General features: G+C 37.9%; 1 protein-coding gene across 2 annotated transcripts in view; it reads left to right on the top strand.

Annotated features, from left to right (window-relative positions):
• The window catches only part of CABCOCO1 (ciliary associated calcium binding coiled-coil 1), a 119,654-nt gene extending 114,588 nt beyond the window's left edge, over positions 1-5,066 (top strand). For both annotated transcript variants that reach the window (XM_025850126.2, XM_025850127.2), the window contains one exon: positions 4,673-5,066. In XM_025850126.2, the coding sequence (XP_025705911.1) occupies positions 4,673-4,747 (75 nt within the window). In that variant the 3' untranslated portion in view covers positions 4,748-5,066. The remainder of the gene's footprint in view (positions 1-4,672) is intronic.
• Positions 5,067-18,230: the final 13,164 nt, after the last annotated feature.

Below are 18,230 nucleotides of genomic sequence, written 5' to 3'. Positions count from 1 at the left end.
TAAGGGGTGTTTAGTGTTTACCAGAAATAGTGGTAGAACACGTTTTACACAAAGCTTTATTGTTAACAATGCCATGAATGTAATAACTGGTTACTGTGTGGAAGGGCAGAGTGCAGTTGAATTAAACTGAGTTCAGAACATATCTCCTTTTTAGATTTGATAACATTTCATCTAAATATAGTTTATGTATAATCATGGCCCTGGGCTCCTTTGCCAACCTGCAGCTCTGAAATTATGGCTGAGGAACTACTAGACAGTAATAGAATTGTTTGCAGCCTCCCAAAATTGAAAACATCTTTACCAAGGCCATGTTCCATGTAGTGAGCAGTATATTCTTAACTGTTCATTGAATATTTTTTTTTTTACTGTTAGAGTTTGCAACATTTATACCACTACTCTATAACAGAAAGAATATGATTGTTGTATATGTGTGTTATTGTCCCTTTGGCCTAAAGCCAACCTTGCTGCACCTGGAAGTTCATTAGCTGGTTCGTCTAAATGCAATCAGACATAGAAAGGACTTGGACCAGAGGTGGGAGATGCAGATCCTTTAGGTGCCGCAATCATTTCCATTTCAAGTGGATTCATGGACATTAGTCTGGGCCAAATTACTGCCAATCTTTCAATAAAATGGCTTGATGATGTGGATTTATACAATGTTTCAAGTTCTAGCAACCCCTTTATGTCTTTTCTCTCAATAATCCTGGTAAACTACATGAGAATGAGCCAGGCACTTCCCTGATAAATAAATTGAAAAATGATAGACACGGAAAGACTAAATCATTTATCCAGCGTTTCCAGGGTCAGAAACTGTTGAAAGACCCTGAATGGGAGCTATGACCTGGATTCTCGTTCTAATCCCAGTGTTATCCACAAAAACCACACAACCTCTAATATCACGACCAGACTACTTTGGACTTTAATACTCCGGTGGTATGGCACGATTTCAGTGTTTATCCTTGTGTCTTGGTCAGGTCCCAAGTTTAATTACTCTCTGCCTACCTAAATTTTTTCCCCTGTTTTAGATAGGTAAGTTATTTTCCCCTTCTAAACCCTGTCTTCCAATGTTGCTGGCTCTTGAAACTGCAGCATCCCTGTTCAAAGGTAGCCACATGTCAGTGGTCAGTGTAGGAACACACTGACTTGCTGTAGAAACATTTAATGAATTAGTTTTTGCAAGATGTTTTCAATTTTCCAATAGTTTTTTTTTTCTCCTTTATTTGAGAGCCATGCTGTTATTACAATTTTTGGAGGAAAAGGCAGTAGAGAATTCACGTTTTGAATACAGATTTTTAGAGCTCCTTCTCCAGTGTGGTTTCAGGCATTTTTCCCTTTCTATAATTCAGAAATTTCAGAGAATGTAGTGTGAATCTTTAAATTTTTTATGTTAATCCACTTACTTTCCCATTGACGAACTTTATAGTTCTAGAGATTTATTAAGAATGAAGTTATCTTGGCCCTGAGATGTTAATTAAAATTATACTGAATAGAGCAAACATTTTAGGCTTATATAGTTTAGGTATTTTAATTTTAAAGATACATTCAAAATGAAATTATTTTGGCCCTGAGTTGTATAATAAAATTATACCCAATGGAGCAAACTTTAATATATTTAAAGAATTACGTTTCAGAAAAATATGAATACTAACACTAAATTCTTACATTAAATGCTGGCTGTTGGCCCTAAGCAACAGGGTAAAATAATGTAAAAACCTTGAGGGAAGTTTGCCATCTTAGGACGATAGGTATTTTTAGGTCAACTTGAATTTCCAGGTTAGAAAAGCTAAGTGGGAGAACACCTCAAGGTAGTCGTCAGTGAGAGGCTATTGAGCCCAGGTCATGAGTTTTCCATTCTTCCCTTAAAGGCAATAGAAGCTTGTCCTATGTTAGTGGTTGGTGGGATAGCTAATCAGCTTAGCAGTGTTCCGAGGAATAACAAGGAGATATGGTAGACTAATGACAACCTCGTTCTTGACCAGAGCAGGAGGCTTTTCGTCCAGGCTCTGCTGGTTGGGCCTGAACCGAAGTACTGATCACCATAGGCTAGAGATCTGAAATGTAGCTCTCCTCTGTCAGCACACAACGCTATTTGGCATGCACCTCACCCTCATGAACCTCCTCCCCCAAGCCCACACCTGTGTCAATGAATTTTGTTTCAGTGAAATACCAGAAAGGTCTCCCAAGTTAATGTGCAAACACTGGTGACACCATGAAACAGAAGCTGGTAGATGATAGTACCTGTGTCCTTAGTTGAAAGAAAGGAAATTATTAGTGGACATTGAACACATTAATTGAAAGTGGGAAGAGTTAACTGTTTAGTTAGAGTGGTGCCTCTCAATCCTTTGGAATTGTGACAAGATTATTTCTTCAAACCATTTCAATTCTTATATGGTCTAATAGGGTGCACGCCAGAAAGAAGCAAGAGTAACATATTTTAAAAATCTTTCACAAGGCCATACTACTGAAATATAACACTGGTGAATATATCAGAAAATTAAGAGTTGGAATTATGAATTTAAAAGTCAGCATATGGGGCGCCTGGGTGGCCCAGTCGTTAAGCGTCTGCCTTCGGCTCAGGTGATGATCCCTGGGTCCTGGGATCGAGCCCCGCATCGGGCTCCCTGCTCAGTGGGAAGCCTGCTTTTCCCTCTCCCACTCCCCCTGCTTGTGTTCCCTCTCTCTCACTGTGTCTCTCTCTTTCAAATAAATAAATAAAATCTTAAAAAAAAGTTTAAAAAACTTAGCATATAATGTTAACATACTTAATTTTTAATTACTTAATTTTTCAGATAAGAACTAATCCCCAGGGTGCCTGTGTGGCTCAGTTGGTTAAGCGACTGCCTTCGGCTCAGGTCATGATCCCAGAGTCCCGGGATCGAGTCCCACATCAGGCTCCCTGCTCAGCGGAGGGTCTGCTTCTTCCTCTGACCCTACCCCCTCTTGGGCTCTCTCTCTCTCTCTCTCTCTCTCTCAAATAAATAAATAAAATCTTTAAAAAAAAAAAAAAAAAGAAGAACTAATCCCCAAAGTGGCTCAGTGACTTGTCCAAGGCTACATAACTAAATTAATCCCTATGTCTCCGTCTCCTAGACCAATGTTCTTTCCACATCTACTAAAACCATGACGAAGGAGATTAGTGATTCCTGAAAAATGACAGGGTTCATTTGTAACCTGGAGGACCATGTTCATTCTTCTTTGCCTCCTCCACCCAACCACCAAGAAAGGAAAAATGAAAAAAATGAGAAGCCAGAGGCCAGAGCTTCATCTAGGGCTTGATAAAACTTGAGCCAGGGGTACCTGGGTGACTCAGTTGGTTAAGCATTGTACTCTTGATTTCAGCTCAGGTTAGGATCTCAGGGTGGTGAGATGGAGCCCCTCGTCAGGTCTACGCTCAGTGGGTGGTCTGTTTGAGATTCTCTCCCTCTCCCTCTGCCCCACCTTACACATGCATGCTCTCTCTCTCTAAAATAAATAAATCTTTAAAAAATAACAATGAAAAAAAGCTTGAATCAAAAAGATGGGTACTCACATAAGGATCCAGAATTGTTGACACCAGTGTGATCTTTTCAGAAATATTGATTCTTACCATGAAGGTGAAACAAAATCTCATCAGATAAGGTAACCAGGGTGTACACTTCAAAACTATCTATTACAATTACACTCATAAATAAATAAATAAGAATGAAAATTTATATGTAGCCCAAAACAGTATTTGATTTTTTAAATTTATTCTGTATAAATTGAAATAACAGAAGTTTCTCAAAATACAGTTACCCCGAAGACATCAAATTATGTTATAGATGTTAACATTCTAAACTTCAAATTGCTTATTAATAGTTATGTGTATAAACTACTCCTCATACACTCGTAAACGTTTTTTAAATCACCTAAACAAAACACCAGTTTTGCCACATCGTTCACCACTGGCTTCTCTATACATAATTTTATTACCCATCATGAAAAAAAGGAAGACATTTCCGGGACTACTAATGTTCAGATAATGTGGAAGGGTTTCTGGAATTGTGCGGGTAGCAGTGTCAGCCCACAGAATATCACTGCCAGAGGCTAAATGCTATCACAGCTGCGGCAAACACTAAAACCTGTCAGCAATCACATACTTTTTTCTACCCAAACTATACCACAAAGTGGCATAATTCCAAGAGTTATAATGTCTGATGAATATTCTTAATTATGAGAATTGTTCTAATTGTGAGATTATTTGTGTTGTGATTTCACAACAGAAGCTTTCTGAGATCCCATTTAGAATGTATTACACAGGAGACAAAAACATCATTGCAAAGGGTTGGGGGGGACACACAACACCGCACTAACTGAGACCAGAGCAGTTATTCTGATTCGGTGCTTATTGGTAAAGTCTGTCTGAAAATACAGATAAATTATCCTATCTTCCAACACAAGGCTATGTGAAAAATGGCTGTCCAAATACCACTTCCTGTTCATAGCAGCCATGCTATACATCGGGAATGTGCAGAGAAATATGATAAAGTGTTATCACATCACTACAGGCTGAAACACGGCTCTGTCTGCAAAACAGGAAGGTGTGTGAGGGATAATGTCTGTCTTCAGGCACTATAGTATGTCAAAACCACAAAGACAATGTGCAGCAAAAGATAGCTCCATCATAACCACTTTTTTATGATTGTCTTCACAGACCGAGATAAACGAAAAGCTGCAAATACAGGAAGAGGCCTTTAATGCACGAATAGAAAAATTGAAAAAAGCCTGAGGACTCAGTACAAGGAGAGTCATGCTAAACTTCACAGAAACAAACACAACCAGCCAGAATAGTAGACTCTCCAGAGCAGCATATCTCCTTCATTTCATTGGGAGAGGAAAACCAAGCCTTACATTTTATTATCCTAACTAATTAGAAAAGTACTGGCCCCCCTTTTGCTATCTCCTGTCCCGTAACAGCCTCCGAATTTATGGCACTAAGTGTAATAAGAACATTTTGTATACAAGAGTTTGGAGAATTATATATAAAAATACAATTACTTTTACGATACTCCTTTGACATTTTGACTAATAAATGCTATTCATCTTCAGGGAGAGTGAAGTCAACTTTTTTAAATAAGGAAAAATAATAATAATTTTATCCATATTGACCCAGTGAGTTGCCACATTACTGGAGCCCTGTGAACAGATACCACACTGCCAAGGATAAAACTTGCTAACAATAGCAATTAAAATGCATATACTATGGTTCCCCCCAACCTTAAATCACTTGGTTTTCTTATTTAAATGTTTCAGTGTGAAACTAATTTTCTGAAATTATATAATGCAGTTTGAAGCACTTTAATTTATTCTGTACTGTATTTGTTATTTCTAATCTTGTTACTCTCCCAGGAGAATACATGACCTATATAAAAAGAAGCAATGTATAAATGGTTATTAAAGACCAACCTATATATAGATTGTAAAAATCTTAAATACCAATCAAACTCACAGAGCTCTTAAAATTAACCATTATATTGCAGTAGAATGATTGAAAACATCTCAAGCCTTTAAATACCTTTATTAAAATATGATTTTAGAAGAAAAATATCTATTTGCCAACTGATTGTTTCAGGTTAGATAAATTAAATTAATTACTAGCTAGGTCCTTTCCAAATTTCTTAACTTCAGAGTATTTGAGAATGGAGAGCATTACTAGGAAGGGGAGAGTTCCTTCCAGAAGTTTCCAGTTTAGGGGTGCCTTAGTGGCTCAGTTGGTTAAGCGTCTGCCTTCGGCTCAGGTCATGATCTCAGGGCCCTGAGATCAAGTCTCACATCAGGCTCCATTCTTAGACTGCTTCTCCCTCACCTTCTGCCTGCCGTTCCCCTTGCTTGTACTCTCTCTCTCTCTATCTCTCTGATAAATGAATAAATAAAATATTTTTCTTTTCAATTTGAGTTGATAAAAGAATATACATACTCAGTTAAAGACAACAACAACAAAGTGTAGACAATGAAAAATAAATTTCACCAAAGCTGGGTACCCCCATTTCTCTCCCCATGAGGCAACCATGGCTTCCAGTAAATTCTTTTTTTTTAAGACTTTATTTATTTATTTGACAGAGAGAGAAAGAGAGCACAAGCAGGGGGAGCTTCAGAGGGAGAGGGAGAAGCAGACTCCCCACTGAGCAAGGAGCCCGATGTGGGGCTCGATCCCAGGACCCTAGGATCATGTCCTGAGCCAAAGGCAGCCATTCAACTGAGTGAGTCAGCCAGGCACCCCCCAGTAAATTCTTGGAGAAGTATTTTTTATCCATTTAAATAATTGGATGCTTGTATAGAGTGATTTTTTTTAAAAAAAAAAAAAGATCTTTACATTGCTCCTTTCATCAAATATTTTGGAGATAATTCCCTATCAGTGCATTTTAATGACCATACAGTATTTCATTTTATCAATTCCATAACTTTTTTAACTAGTCTTATTGATGAACTTTTTATTGCTTCCAGTAATTTACTATCACAATGCTACATTGCCATTTTTATGAACATGTATGATTATACCTGTAGGATGAATTCCTAGGAAGGGAAATTTCTAGGTCAAATTTAGTGCCTTTCAAAGATATTTCACCAACAGTGAAATGAGAATGCCTATGTCTCTCTACATTGTTACCAACAACAAGCATTGGCCAACTTTTTATCTTTGGTATTCTGATAAGTAGAACATAATGTCACGCTGTTGTGTTAATTTGCTTTTATCTTCTTACTCCATACAGATTGAGCAACGTTCATATGTTTATAAACAAATGCGTGTGTGTGTGTGTGTGTGTGTGTGTGTGTGTGTGGTTAATCCTCCTAATAACCCTAAGGCAGAGAAAGAAGGTATTATTAGCCTCATGTATGATAGTACCTGTTAGGGAGCCTGAAGCTTAGGGAAATTATTAACTTGAACCAAGTTGCACAATTAGTAATTGATGGATCAGGGCTTTAAACCCAGGTCTGACCTATTTTATAGATGAGGAAACTGGAACACAGAAAAATTTTAGGTACTTTTCCCATGATCGCACAGCCAGTAAGTGGTAGAAACAGGTTTTGAACTTAGGTCTCTATGATCGTAAAACCCACATTCTTCACCTTTATCTTCATTGAGCTATCTCATTGTCAATATGAAACAAAGTGAAAACTGGCCTTTCTTTTTTGTTATTAGTTATAATAAAGGAACACACTATTGTTAGCATATTAAGTATTTAGAAAAGTTATGCAAGAAAGGAAAGTATAACTCAGCTCCTTTCATTCATTCATTTATTCATTATCCAGTATGTAGCATTGAGTACCTACTATGTACCAGGGCATTGAGTAGGGAGCCAAACAGACATGGTCTCTGCCCTAATAATCTAGTAGGGGAAATAGTTAATACTAACTGTGATAAGGACAAGCTTTGGGGAATTATGAGAATATTGAACAAAGGAGTCTGGGAGGTCACAACATGTCCCACTGGTTTTGACATTTGGGCTAGGAACTGAGGGGTACCTAGAATTAACTAGACAGAAGAAGGTGAAGGAAGAGGAAATTCAGACAGTGCAAAGTCCCTGGGACACAAGGAGAGGCTGAACAATTTAGACACAGTCAGAGCTCTCGCAGGGTCCCATAGACCACATTACAGAATTTCATTTTCAAGCTAATAGCAATGGAAAATTGTTGATAATTTTAAAGAGCAATTGACATCAGATTCGTATTTTTTAAAATGTCATTTCCCTGGTGCTAGGACTTTTATCCATGGAGACAAGGAAAATAGTATTTTCATAAAAGAATTCCTACTTCTAATGATGCTAAGCTCTACTTAGCAATTCCTACGAGTGAGGGAAATAAAGAAAAATTTTGACTTTTTGAAGTCATAGGGTTCACCTACTCGAAGCAGTCTTTGACACAGAGGCAGCCTTCTGAAGAACCAATTAAAAACCAATACCAACCTATTAGACAAGCAGCACTCTTTCTCTTAGCATCCACAGTAAGATATCTTTCTTCCATCTGCAGGAATAATTTGGGGCACTTTTTTTCCTCACCTCCATGATAAGTTTCAAAGGGAAAATATATTCATTATGTTATGAACAAGCCACAGACTGCCACAATTTCAGGTATTTGTAGGCACTGTTGCGCCTAAATATAGCTGTGGAGTCATTTTTCCAAAATCCGAATATAAAGCCCCTATTTCTATCCTCCATTTGATTGGAACCATTCAACCATCCTGGTAGATAATAAGTTTGCATGTTCTTAGATTGCATTTCATTATGCTTCAGTTCCCCTAGAGAATAAACGTGCTCCTTTTCCCAACAATTGTAGAGGAGAAATACTTCTGACATCTCAAATTTCAGAGAGCCTCAGGAAGACGTCCCTCTTCTGGACATCAAAGTCTTTTTTTTTTTTTTTCCTGGACATTGATTTGTTAAATAAGAGAAGTCAGTACTCCTTCGTGGCAGCCAAAATACCTATTAATTTAAGTTTCCCAAGCAAAAAGTAATCTAAGTCAAAATAATACCATCTTGTTGGAATTCAAATTCCAAAACAAAGAAAGAATACTAAAAATCTCTTTTGTTTTTAGGATCCCTCCTTTTTTCATGGAAGTACCAGCAGTGGAGATTGGCTTATCTTTCCTCTTAGTTAGAGTCACCAAAGAGTTTTGTGTTATTTTACTTAATTTTTAGCTTCAGAGAATGTTCAGTGCAGATGTCTCCAAGGGTCATTTGATGTTTGTTTGTTCTTTTGAATATATTCAGGGCACTTTCTAGCTAAGACAAAGAAAATAAGACAGATAAGGTCCTTGACTTGCTGGAGTTCATGGAATTGATAAAGTTTATAATCTAGAAGCAGATAATAAACAAGGGAAGAAATAAAAGTATCTTAGATAACAATAAATCATGCTAATAATTAATACAAAGCCATGGGATAGAAGGTTGCGGGGTGTGGGAGAGCTACTTTTACCTGCGGTGCTCTGAGAACCCTGCTTGGAAGGGGTGGCTTTTGAGCTGAGACAAGGGTAGGAGAAACCAGCCATGGGCCACACCAGGGAACATCTGTTCCAGGCAGTGAGGGTAGCAAGTAAAGTGACTTGCCAAGTAGAACCTCCGAGCACACAAAGCAGCTCTCAGGGAAGACAGGTATACCCATGTCTCACTTCTGGGAGGTACCTGGCTGCTCTGCAACCTCAGACCCTCATATTCCGAATCTAGTACCTTTTCCACTCTGTCACGTTGCCATGGTCGTATTGCCTTATCTAAAAAAAAATATACGTAATTATAACCACAAAATACTTATTGGGATAGCCCAAAACCCAAATAAGCCCATCTACTTAAAAGAAATCTTGGTCCAAATCTCTCTTGCAAAAGAATTTCAAACAAATTATGTAGATACTCTACTCCAAAAGGCAAGGAGCATAACTGCCATCATTATGTGTGGGCTATGCATAATGACTTCTTTCTAAGAATACAGTATGTAGAGAGTACCTTACAGTTAAGAGACCTGACAAATGCTACTTCCTCCATATAATCAATATCAACATCAATAGTCAAAAATCATGTCGATGGCATATACACTTGATATGAGTTGATGAAAATACTACTTTCCTCCCAAAAACCCATAACCCTGGACTAATCATGAGAAAAACATCAGGCAATTTCCAGTAGAAGAGCCTACAACATACCGGATCAGTAGTACTCAAAACCGTCAAGGTCAGGGTTGCCTGCTCAGTCAGTTAAGCGTCTGCCTTTGGCTCAGGTCATGATCCTGGAGTCCTGGGATTGAGCCCCAGATAGCATCAGGCTCCCTGCTCAGCAGGGAGTCTGTTTTCCTTCTCCCTCTGCCCCTCCCCCTCCATTCCTGCTCTGACTCTTGCTTTTTCTCTCAAATAAATAAATAAAATCTTTAAAAAAAAACCATTGAGGTCATCAAAAACAAGGAAAGTGTGAGAAAATGTCATAGCCAGAGGGAACTTAAGGACACATGACAACTAATAAAATGTGGAATCCTGGATGTGATTCTGAAACAGAAAAAGGGTATCTAAAGAAATACAAATATGAACTTTACTTAATAAAAATATATCAATATTGGTTCATTAATTGTACCAAATGTACCACACTAATGCAAGGCTAATAATAACAGTAATAATTCGTAATAATAGGAGAAATTGTGGGGAGGGAGGGAAACAGTATACTGGAAGTCTCTGTACTATCTGCTCTATTTTTCTGTATATCAAACTTTTAAAAAATCATGTATTAACTTAAAGAATCTCAGTCAAAACAAAATTAGAAGGAAAAATGCCCCTAGTTAAATTTCACCACTGTTGTAGTGACATCCCCTTCCTAGTGACACATGAAAAATCAGATATAGCCATCTTGCAAACTAGCAGGAAAAAGAAATGCTCATAAAGAAGATCAAACTGATATATCCCATTTTTAGAGAAATTGCAAACATCCTCAGTCTTGGGCCTAAACTTACCTTCTCAGTTCTGTGGTAGATTTTGATACTTTCTAAAAACGTGCATTACTCATAAAAGCAGAGTGTATAGGGTTCCTTTTAATACCCAACTCTGCAATATAACATATAATATGGTCTATCAGCTAACCTTCAATAAAGACATCAACGATTTATAGAATGGTCCCAGTCTCTCAAGCTGTTCTCAAAGAGGTCAATTTCCTCTAGATCCTACTAAGACTTCTCTCAGTGAGCATTCCTTGACTTATATAATATAGGCATAATATGGAAAATGCTGTTTTTAAATAGAGAGGAGATAGATGATAGATTAGATAGATGAAACATAAGTGATATCCAACAACTTGAAATCGGGCATGGCAATGATCTCCTGCCATTATGTCACACACAGAAAAAGGCTAAAATAGCCTGGATATTAATCTTTTTATTGACTATCAATCTTAAAATCAAAAAAAGGGGGGAAGCCCCTGTTCATATACCAATGAAATTTTATATGAATGCATTGTCAATACATGACCTTTCTAAAACCAACTTTTAAATTCAGCCAGAATAAAAGTAATACGGTGCTCATCTTCCAACCCTAGACAGAAGTTAATCTTACAATGATCAACAAAATGTTTCTGCCTTTTATTTCCTTATCTTTTTCTGCATAATAACTGATACTATTATTTTTCATGAACTTTATCCAATCCCCTTTTCAGTTGTTACTGGGTTTCATGGGTTAGGATATAGTTAACATTTGTGCTGAAATTCAAAATGAAACAATAAGAAGTGTTCTCACTCTACCTTGCCAGATCCAGAACTTGTTGCATCTGCTTAAGAAATGTAACTGAGTTTGTTTCTCAGAGTCAAAAACTAATCATGTATTGTATAGTGACTAACATAACATAATAAAATAAAATTTAAGAAAATTTAAAAATTTAAAAAATTTAAAAATTTAAAAAATTTAAAAAATGTTAAAGAAATGTAACTGAGTGACTGGACAAACATGATGACCCACAGGATTCAATTTCAAATAGTAGGACCACAGGACCATGGTGCTGAAGGTCTTGAACATCATCTAATTCAACCCTGTCACAATGAAGAAACTGAGCCCTGACGAGTGAAAACTTGGTGATCATAGTTAATTTGTGGCAGGACCCAAACTAGAATACAGATCATTCATTCATTCATTCAAGCCTGCTTATGTTCAACACATGTTTAGTAAGTATCTTCTGGGGGTAAGAAGTGACACTGAGCACATATAAGCTAAAACAGACATAACTGCTGACCTCATGGAGTTTATAGTCTATCGGGAGAGGTAGATTTTAATCAGTCACACAAGCAATTATAAAAGCATAACTGTAATGGATGCTATTTAAAAAAAAAGATAAACTCCTGCAATGAGAGCTTATTTAGAGGATTATGAGCAAATCGAGGAAGGTTCCACTGGGAGAGTCACATTTAAAAGATCAGTAGGCACTAATGAGGCAAAGAGGGGAGAAAAGAGTTCTCAGATCAAGGGAACAGCAAGTGCAAAGTTTCTGTGAAAAGAGAACACAGGAAGTAGAGACTGAAAAGCGGCGGGTGTGGCCTGGGCCTCAAAAGTGAGTGGGAGCATTTTCCCAATCTGAAAATGCTTAGGTAAGTGGAAATTGGATTATGGAGAGCCTTGTATGTCAGGATAAAGAGTTTTGTCTTTGTCCGAAATACAATGAGGAGTTATTGAAAGGTTTCAAGAGATTTGGAGGTGGTTGGTGAAGGACAAGCCCATTTGCGCTATGCCAAGATGATTCTAATTGCAGTAGGGAGAATGGAGAAGAGACCAGGGAGGATGGGGTCAGAAGCCGTCCACCAGAATCCACTCTCCCAGAATGGTAGGTTACCATTTCCCAGGTCACGTGGCAGTCGGATGTGACCATGTAACTAAGCTGCAGCCAGTGAAATGTGAACAGAAGTGAAGTGGGCTTCTTGGAGGGTGTTGCTCAAGACCAGACAACACCTCTCCTTGTTCTCTCTTCCGCCTTTCTGCTGGATGGCCATGAGGACAGTGACATTTTGAAGGTAATAGAGCAACTGTCTGCCTACGTTCCTAAATGCCCCCACCGCAGGAGACACTTCGCAACCTAGATCACGTGTCCAGACTGTCTCAAGAGGCAGAAATGAGCTACCACTTCTTAGGGTGATTTCATTCTGGGGTCTATCTGCTACAGCAATTTAGCGTGCACTAATTAACTCAGGGAATATGTCTGTCTGTGTTTGCGCATATGTACTATGTCTCATATGGGTCAATGTCTATAAACTGGGAAAACAACTAGCAAATTCATTAACTAGGGACCTGCTTTAGTTTTATTGCATAAGGTAATTACTTCTTAGTTTATATAAGCCCACGGCCCCTCCTAGACTGACATTCTATGAAATAATTGACTGAGCCTTACAAGTGTGATGAATTGCACACTCAGGAATTTCCCATGAGAGGACACACCTTAAACAGTTTCTAGTTTAAGCAAGGCCAGTAAATGTTTAAATATCTATGGTTAGTTAGGGATTATTCTACTATAATAAGAAAAGTATAAATAAGACTCTAAATTATTAATTTGCTAATAGCTTTTTCTTTCTGCCAAGGTTATTTCCTGAGCTGAAATACTCTTTAATTCCCTAAAAGTTATTTAGTAGGGCGCCTGGGTGGCTCAGTTGGTTAAGCAACTGCCTTCAGCTCAGGTTATGATCCTGGAGTCCCAGGATTGAGTCCCATAGCGGGCTCTCTGCTCAACAGGGAGTCTGCTTCTCCCTCTGCCCTTCCCCCTTCTCATGCTCTCTCTCTCAAATAAATAAATAAATAAATCTTTAAATAAATAAATAAATAAATAAATAAATAAATAAATAAAAGTTATTTACTAAATACTTCTACAGGAACCTCACTAAGGCCCACATTAGAGCAAATATTGATATGTTGGATGCTATCGATATTAACTATATTTATTCCTAAAAACCAATATGTGTTTCTGAAGTATTATTCTGGTTTGGATAGTCTGCAAGTTAAAATAAAAGACACGCTCAGATCATAGACAGAGTTTGGAATAGAAAATTTGAGATTCTGTCAGAAAAAAAAGAATGGCTATTGGGCGGGCAACTCCGTGTCTACTCCATCTCCACAACACCTCATACTTCAGGATGTCCTACCATGCTTGGCATTTTCCAATTCCAAATTTAGAGAGACTGATAAATAAGAGAGAGAGAGAGATTTTTCCTCCTTTTCCAGGATTATGCTGCTGGTGCTGATTATTATCTCTAGGGGTGGGTGTGGTTTTTAAAATGTTTGCCATAGAAGAAGCTAAATCCATTCCAACGTGTCTATTAAAAATAGTTAGAAATTGTTGAAACCAAACCTTTTCAGCTCTTAAGGTACTGGATTCATATTGAATTATTATTACCATTTCCTTTCTGCTGAAATTTTGATGACATGGTCATCATTCATTCAACCAAGTGTGGCCATTTCAGATTCAGTTAAGTGTCTTTATTCAAGGTGTCCTCATAGGCTCCTTTATTTGTTAGAACTATTTCAAAATGAATAGCCAGATGAATCACCAGAGCATTGCAAAGCAAAACTCATGTGTCAGGACTAAACTGAGGAAACAGAACAAACAAAAAGATGAGGCAATTACAGACTTGGGAAATTGTTTATGGTATAATATTGAATAAAAAAAGGAAAAATCTATCATTTAATATGAAATGTGTGTTGTGGAGAAAATCTGATAGGCAAAGAAAAAGCATTCAAAAAAATGGGGGTTATCTTGTGGTGGTAAGATTACAGGTGATTCTTAAATTTTTTGCCATAGTTTCCATACATTTTATATTAACTATTCTTTAACTAGTAAGAAATAAGCACTGCTTCTAATAGGTTTAAGCTGTCCCCTAGCCTGCACTGTTATTGCCCTTTTGCCACCTTTTGGGCCAACCCCCTGGAACAGGGTTAGAGTTGGGGCAGGCATGGAGTCTCTCCACAGCAACCATTAGAAGGCAGAAGGTACCGTTTGGAGCAGGGCCAGCACAGAGAGCTGCCCAAAATGGCTACTGTTCTAAAAACGCTCCCATCTTAACATTAGCAAGCCTATGACAGTAGGTAAGTGGACACATTGACCATGTAGTAGTGAAGTGACTTCTAGAGCTGGATTCCACAGAGCCTTCTGTCGGAAGGAACCGCCTAAAGGCAGGCATGTTGCATAACCCCACTGTGCCTCTGGCTTATTGTTTGTCAAATGACTGACAGTAGGTAAAAGGAGGTGACATTGAAAAGCCTTTTCCTAAAACTCCCTGATTTTAAAAAACTAGAAACTAGTCCTAAAGGACCACAGCATGTTCAAGAATGTCTCATTTTGGCTTAAAACTGAAAGACCAGATGTATTCCCATTTAAGCCAAGAACAAGACAAGGGTAGTAAACAATGAAGTAATTATATGAAGACCCGTCTAATATCTGTCTCCCAGTCCAGGCTCTAGCTCTGGGAGGGCAGGGACCGTGCTCTGTCTCCAACATCCAGCACCATGCCTGGCAGAGTAGGTATTTCATGAATATTTTGTAGAAGGGAGAGCAGAAATCAAGCAGACACACTGGCTGGCTGGCTGTTTTCACCACCGGTATTGAGCTTTTCCTACCACTACAATAAGACAACATACGGAAATTAAAAGTATAATTAACACAAAGCTAAAATTATTATTGTTTTTAGATCATATGCTTATCTACTGAAATCCCATGATAAAAACTATTCTAAAAAATAAGAAATCAGCTGAAAATAAATATTAAAAATAGATTTGCTATAAATTAATAAGGATTCCAAAATACAATGGAAAAAATCTCTTATAGTAGTAACACACATACCAAATACTTCAGATAAAAATAGGAAATGTAAAGGACCTGGCTGAAGAAAAATATAAGACTCTCCTACAGGGCATTTTGCTAGATGCAATGTTTAAATATAGTAGAGATGTCTTTTCTTAAGTGTAATTTCACTGAAAATTTCAGGGTCTGTAATTGTGAATGCTAGTCTGCGATCAACATGAATGCTGAAAGAATAAAAAAAGGCGAAGGCTTTCCAATTTTAAAACGTGAAAAAGCTAAAATATTTTTAAGTATGATATTAGTGGAAAAATAGCCGTCAAATTAAGAATTTGTTTTACAGTGAAATTTCCCTGGGTGGCCGAGTCTATGAATTTAGAGTCACTCAGTCCTGAGATCCATTCTTAAATCTGCCCCCTGCAGATAAAAGCAGTGTCAGCTGCCTCAGCCTCAGCTCACTCATCTCTAAAATGGGGATAAAAAGAACTCTGTTTTCACAGGCCGATGGAAAAATAAAGAAATCTATAAGAAATGATGATGAGACTATAAATTGAGGGACAATGTTTATTTGTTACATATTCATATTCTGTATATTACATCTTACAGAGTATATCAACAGGTTAAAGCATTAAATGCAAGTGCAAATGGTAAAACTACAGAATAGCTAAAAGAAAGTATAAGTGATTCTTTTCCTAATCTTGTGATGGGGAAGGCTTTAACAAATAAAAGCAATGAAACAACATCACAAAGAACAGGCAAAAAGTATCATTTTAACTACAAAAAAAATTTGAAATGCTCCATGTAAAAGAAAATTCATGTAAGTAAAAAGAAAAAGAAAAGAAATAAAAAGAAAAAATAAATAAAAGAGAAAAGTACTTTCAGCAAGACGTATGACAGATATGGAGTTAACAACTTTAATATATAAACAGCTCTTTAAAATCAATACAAAGAATGCTAACAACTCAGTAGAAAAATTGCAAAGGATCTGATCAACTAATTCACAAATTAGAGAATTAAAGAATAAATGCAAATTGTCAGAATAAGGAGAAAGTGTTTAATTTCATCAGTTCTAGAATTTCAAAATGCTATATATTTGATGTATTTAGAGTCAAAGAAATCCATAAAGAGAAATGCAGAAATGAAAGCATTTTGTGTACCATTTATGCCAGAAATTGCCTAAAACTGACTCAAATATATGAAGCATTGTGAAACTCCCTTTTAACCTTGGTGTGTTAAGGAGTACTTCAAAAATCTTAATGAGACATTGGAACTCAGTCTTGATAACTTGGAGTATGCCGTTTGCTCACTCTCTCTGCCACCTCATGTTGTTCTCTATTTTCTAACACGGCGCATATAGCTTTCAGACCTGACCATGTCCACATCATAAATATCAATGTGGAAGAGCAAGAACTAATTGGATGATGAAAGATCCCTGAGGAAACAGTTGAGAGATCTAGTTTTGGGTCTTGCTTTCTTACCACGAACTGTGAGCCAGACCATGGAAGAGGCACATCACTTGTCCAAATGTTAAGATGATTATTAAATCAGTGTTTCTCCTAGTGACGTCTAAAAATCTTGCACCTCACTTCATCCCTTCAGAATCAGAAGGCAGGACCTGGAAATTGGCATTTTTAACAAGCACCGCAATTAATATTTAGGGACTTTCTAGGCGCCTGGGTGGCTGAGTCGTTAACCGTCTGCCTTCAGCTCAGGTCATGGTCCCAGGGTTCTGGGATGGAGCTCCACATCAGGCTCCCTGCTCGGCCGGAAGCCTGCTTCTCCCTCTCCCACTCCCCTGCTTGTGTTCTCTCTCGCTCGCTGTGTCTCTCTCTGTCAAATAAATAAATAAAATTTTTTTAAAAATACTTAGGGACTTTCAAGTTTGAAAATCACTGTAATGGCCGACCACCCAGTCCCCTCTAATGCCCCAAATTGGATATTCTGAAGGGGAAAAAAAATGCATGCTGAGTAACAGCCCCACTCTGTACATCCAAGAGCTTGACACCCACCTCAATTCTCAGATCCTTGTTATATTTGAGTTGATGTCTCTTTAGGTTTGTTCTCCCAGCCCCATGCATCAAATTACACTCATCGAAGCTGCCAGTCTTCAGAAGTGCTTTCAGAAGGCACATAAATTCAACCCTGACTCCTTATGATTCAGACATTTAATCACACCATAAACTTAATGGAATCCAATTTGAATGTAGACACCTCAACAGCTACACTGTATTGAATTCACAGCCTTCATAAAATGTGGGTCTCAAAATGAATCACCAGCTTAATGAAAAGTTCAGAGGAGAACACCGCCTCTCATTGGTCACTGTCCTGGGTTTTCAGTTGCCAGGAAAAGGACTGGAGCTGTCAACACAACACTGTAGTCCAGGCAACCAGCCATGCCACTGGGAAATTTTCAACACTTGAAAAAAATAAAAGTTACCATCGAAATTTTCAGATGCTCTTTAGATTGTTTGGACAGCCCATGGTTTATAACAGTGATGATGCCAGGGTCAGACTTCACCTGTCAGTTTAGGACCTCCCCTCATTAACAGCCCAGAAATGGGTTGCTTCTGGGGTTCTCCAGACTCTTGCCTGATTGCGACCATAAAGTGTGTTCCTCCAGTGGTGTGTGTTCTCTGGGTAAGAAGAAAGGGATACTATGTTTCCAAAAGCCCAACAATTCATTACTTAAAACAACAGGAAATAAAAATATGGCTGGTTCTCCAAACATCCAGATGTGTTCTCAATGATGTTTGGCATCCGCTAGGTGAATACAACTGGGTGATCGATTCTGAGCTTTCCAACCAGATGCTTAACCATAGTGGCAACTCAACTTTGAACTGAAGCTGAATAAGGTTTTTTTGTTTTGTTTTGTTTTTAAGAATGAGACAGAGAGAGCATGAGAGAGGGGAGGGTCAGAGGGAGAAGCAGACTCCCCGCCAAGCGGGGAGGCCGATGCGGGACTCGATCCCAGGACTCCAG

Source organism: Callorhinus ursinus, unplaced genomic scaffold, assembly GCF_003265705.2.
Source record: "Callorhinus ursinus isolate GAN/ISIS: 27379988/994484 unplaced genomic scaffold, GSC_fseal_2.0 scaffold69, whole genome shotgun sequence".
Classification (NCBI taxonomy): domain Eukaryota; kingdom Metazoa; phylum Chordata; class Mammalia; order Carnivora; family Otariidae; genus Callorhinus; species Callorhinus ursinus.
Note: the sequence above shows the minus strand (reverse complement) of the source record. Positions and strands in the feature narration are given on the sequence as shown.